Source organism: Empidonax traillii, unplaced genomic scaffold (assembly GCF_003031625.1).
Source record: "Empidonax traillii isolate 1590-97213 ecotype Southwest subspecies unplaced genomic scaffold, ASM303162v1 scaffold1522:size149019, whole genome shotgun sequence".
Lineage (NCBI taxonomy): Eukaryota > Metazoa > Chordata > Aves > Passeriformes > Tyrannidae > Empidonax > Empidonax traillii.
In genome coordinates this window covers 101,171-105,552 of record NW_020956715.1, presented here as the reverse complement: position 1 = coordinate 105,552, position 4,382 = coordinate 101,171, and the positions used below count along the sequence as shown (strand labels likewise).

At 56.0% G+C, this 4,382-nt stretch overlaps 1 protein-coding gene across 1 annotated transcript in view; it reads left to right on the top strand.

Annotated features, from left to right (window-relative positions):
• Positions 1-2,597: 2,597 nt before the first annotated feature.
• LOC114070335 (endothelin-2-like) overlaps positions 2,598-4,382 on the top strand; it is a 4,560-nt gene continuing 2,775 nt past the window's right edge. The window contains exons 1-3 of the mRNA XM_027907682.1: positions 2,598-2,760; positions 3,041-3,173; positions 4,240-4,359. Of these exons, the coding sequence (XP_027763483.1) occupies positions 2,703-2,760; positions 3,041-3,173; positions 4,240-4,359 (311 nt within the window). The 5' untranslated portion in view covers positions 2,598-2,702. The remainder of the gene's footprint in view (positions 2,761-3,040; positions 3,174-4,239; positions 4,360-4,382) is intronic.

The window sequence follows — 4,382 nt, the reverse complement described above, 5'->3', positions numbered from 1 at the left end:
GAGTTGAGTCTCCATCCAGCACATGTGAACAAGAGGGTGTAACATTTGCTCCATTTTCTGTGACAATCTGTTGGGATTTATGAGAAACCAAGAAAACAGTTGAGAAATCTTGGATGAAAGGTCTGGTTTGTAAAGATGTTTTTGCACCTGGCACTGAAGGCAGATACAGGCAGACATCTGGGCACTTGTCTCCTTCCAGCCACACAGCAAGAACTGCAGTTACGTGTGGCTCCAGGTGCTGCTTGGAAATGCGAGCTGAGTGGCAGAGCTCTGGCCACAAAAGGTGGAGGAAATTGCTTGAACCAGATGCCCAAATCATCAGGTTAATTTGAGACTCTCCTTCCTTCCTGCAGGCACGAACTCTGTGGGTGACAGACCGTGCTGCTGCTCTCAGCAAGTGAACCCTGGAAAGCCACAGCGCTGCGGCTCTGTCTCACAATCCCTGCAAACAACTGGTGGCACCTTTTCAAAGAGAGCCCCTTCTTTGACAAAATGATGTCACTTGCTGCCCAGCCTTTCCTCCCCGTGAGCAAATAGTGCTGCGTTCCCTTGGCCACGTCCAGGGGATCAGCTTTCACCCCCGGTGACCAGAATGAGGAGCCCAGGAACGGAAGCCAAGCGAGAGTTGTTATTATTATATCACTGAACTGGCATCTGGAATGTCACAGAGTATCCGAGCTCTGACATAACTCTGAAACTTGGCACAGCTGGAATATGGGCTGTAACAGGTAATGCTGCTATTGTATTTCCCTGTTTTCTTTAGGATAATTGTTGCATTGGTACAGAGGTTAAACACTTCCCTCTGCTTGTTTGCCTGTAATACTGAAGCTTTATTTTATCAGTTATGTTTTATTTTTATCATTATACTTTATCTTATTTTACATTTTTATTTATTTATATTATTATATTTGTATTATACATTTATGGTTTTTATTTTTAATAATGTTATATTATTTTAAAAGAAAATCTTCACCCTTCCTGACTTTCTCTGCCTGATGTCCTCTGCTCTGTTATTTTAATGGCATTCCCATATGAACATTTTTCATCTGTGCCCCCTCACTTCACCCCTCTCAGTGCAAGGAGCTCTCGACACTCTCTGGGCCCTCCTGTGCCATCACAGTCGGAGCTGGTCGGTGAATAGAGCAACAAAGAGGGTTTGTTTTGATCATGCAATGGGCTTTCCCCCCACACACATCCCCCGTGTGCATTTTGCACGAGTTCAGAGAGGGTTTCCCACCCAGAAGGAATGGCAGATCCTCTGGGCGTTGCTGGCAGGGCTGCAGTCATACCCTATCTCACTTGCCCGAGGTGCTGGGAGCAGAAGCCCTGACTCAGACTGCAGCAGTTTTCCACTCTCTGCCTCACTGCCCTTCTTATTTCTCTGCCCTCTCCCCCTGCACGTGTCACTGTGCAGGAGACTCCCACTGACTGTAATTGCCATCACCTTCCATCTGCCCACGACAACAGGGCAATAAAAACCTGAACTGCTCATGGTAAACAAATAAAATACACTCCCTTTCCCCAGAAGCCTTTAAGAACATCTCCAGAAAGGCGAGTGCAGTGATTTTGGCTTTTCTAACCCGCTCCCGGGATTTACCCAGGATTTGGGACGCTTGGAGCTGGAACGGCGGCCCCCGGGGGATTCTGGAAGCTGTGATCCATCCCTGTCATGCTCAGCACCCAACATCTCTCTGGAGAACAGTTTCCTGCTGCTGCCTGACACACACACGATGGGCCAGGTGAAGTGGCTTCGAGTGCCTCCCGGTGAGTGCCAGGAGGTGACTCAATTTTACATGATTCGTATGCCAAAAATGTGCAGATACAGTGTCAGGATGTGCCTCGTGGATCCCGCAGCAAAATCAGACAGCGGGAGGACAGATTTACTGCAAGAAATTCGAATTGCTCAACGCAGCAAAAGACTTTGAATTGATTTAGTGGAAAAAAAAAAAAGAAAAAGGAGAGAAAAAGATGAGAGTGTTACTGAACGGCTGCATTTGCATGAGCTGAGCGACAGCTCCGGGTAAATGGATCAATTTACAAGTTTATTAAAATACAGTAAATTAAGAATTTTTCAAGTAAAAACTTGAAATTCATCTTAATTCTGTCCCGTTCACTCAGTTTAATTCACCCCCCGGGAAGTGCTGTGCGGGGCCGGGGTCAGTCACCACGCGTGGGCAGGAGGTCGGGGAGGGGATCCCGCGGGGGCTCTGCCTGTGTGTGTGTCCTCCTGCCTTCACCTGCAGCTCCGGCCGCACTCGCGACCCCCTGGGGGTCCCCCGGTCACCCCACGCCACATCCCCTCCATGACACCCGCGGGACTCGTTCTCCCCACATTCCCCCGGCGCTGTCCGGGCAGAAGGGGCGGAGGAGCCCACGCGTGTCCTTACGGAGGGTGAGGAGGGCAGGGGGCTGGCGGTGTCCCCGCAGGGGTGTCGGTGCCCACAGGGGTGGATCTGTGTCCCCGGGGCCCGGCGGTTCCCGCGGCCGCTCCACGCGCGGGGCGGAGCGGCCGTGACGCGGCGGGACCGGGGCTATAAAGCACCTGCCGGGCGCCCCAAGGCTCCAGACGCTGCGCGGCGGCTCCAGTGGAACAGCCGGGACGGGAGGAAAAGGAGGAAAACCCACAGAAGAGCCCCCCTAAAGCCGCCGGCTCAGCCTAGCTCAGCTCAGCTCAGCCCAGCTCAGCCCGCAGAGCCGCGGTGATGCCCCGCCACCCCGCAGTGCTGCTGGTGCTCGCCCTCCTCGCCCTCCTGGAAGCCGGTGAGCCCCGGGCTGGAGGGGGATTGGTACCCTGGGGTACCCTGGGCTGGGGGAGCGGGGACGGGGCTGCCCGAGGGGGCCGCGGGGTGCGGGCGCTGCGCGGTGCCCTCGCTGCGGAGGAGCCCGCGGGGTTGTGCCGCTCCGGGAGGAGCCGCAGCCTCGTTCCCTAAAGCTGCCGGCGCGGGGACATCGCCGCGGTCCCCGGAGGAGGTGTGGCCGCGGAGGGGACACACGGACGGGCTCCGAGCCGGCGGCTCATCCCTCCCTCCGTGTGCCGCAGGTCTGGGCCATCCCCCGCCCGAGTCCCACCTGGCCGCGCACCCGAGGACCAAGAGATGTTCGTGCAACAGCTGGATGGACAAGGAATGCATTTACTTTTGTCACCTGGACATCATCTGGGTCAACACACCTGGGTAAGCACGAGCAGCTTTCGGGGGTGGGGGGAGCTCTGGGGATGGACAGTGACTGTACTCTCTGCTGGAGGATGGGGAAAGGGTCCCAGTGCAGGGAGGCTCCGGGAGCACCTGCTCGGGGGAGCATTGCAAGCTCAGCCTAGGAAGGGACAGGCTGTGCTGCTGCTCGGGAGGTTCAGTCTCACCCCCAGGGGCCGGAGTGAAAGCACAGGGCGCTGCTGCCTGACGAGCTCTGAGGTTTGTACCTCTGCAAGCCCAAATTAACACCAAGATGTTGTAGCTGCAAGTCAGAAAGTTGCCCTCCCCGCTTGCAAACTGCAGCCCTGGCCCCTGCCAGTATTGTTAATGAGACAGTGGTGGGCTGGCACTAACGGCCCGTGGCTGCCAAGTCCTGCCCTCAGGAATGTTAAAGCAGCTTTCCCAGCAGTTTCAGACCAATGGCCATCACACTGGAGCATAACACATGTGCTCAGGTGTGGTTATAATCACGCTCGCTGACATGAAACTACAACTCGCTGCTTGCTCGGGAGAAGAGTTGCAGTCACTGCCAACCCTGAACCCTCTGGGAGAGGAGATTGCCATCAGAGATGGAGCTGGGAATGTGCTAACAGCTCCGGGAGCTGTGGTCACAGAACCTCTTATCCTTGTAGGATGTCCCGCGCGTTAAAGCCGCGGGGGAAGGAAAGCACTGACACCTCTGCAGTGCTGGGGCTGCCGGCCCGGGCCAGCCCTGCTCCCCGTGTGCTCTGGCACGCAGCTGAACCGCCCAGCCCATGTGGTAACCCTTGCACGGGCACCTGGGCTGCTGCAGCAGGGAGAGGGAACTCCGCTTCCCAGCCAGCACATCGTGGCAATCTCCCTGGGAGGGGTAGGGTGGGGAAAACAGGAGGTGGGAGAGGAGCTGCAGTTTAAAGGCTCAGACCTATCAGTGACCTTTTCACCTTATGTCTGTAGATGAGTCTTTTATTGTCCTGGCACTGGTTTGGCTGCCTCCCAGGATCGTACTGTAAACCTGCTGGCCAATAAAAAAGTTGGTGGCATGGCTGAATCCCTTTGTTTTTCCCAGGCACACGGCTCCCTACGGCCTGGGGAGCCCGCCCAGGCGGCGCAGGAGGTCGCCGGGCAGGTGCCAGTGCTCGCACTCCAGGGACAACATCTGTGCCACCTTCTGCCAGGGAAAGCCTGGGTAAGTCAGGGCGTCCTGGGGGC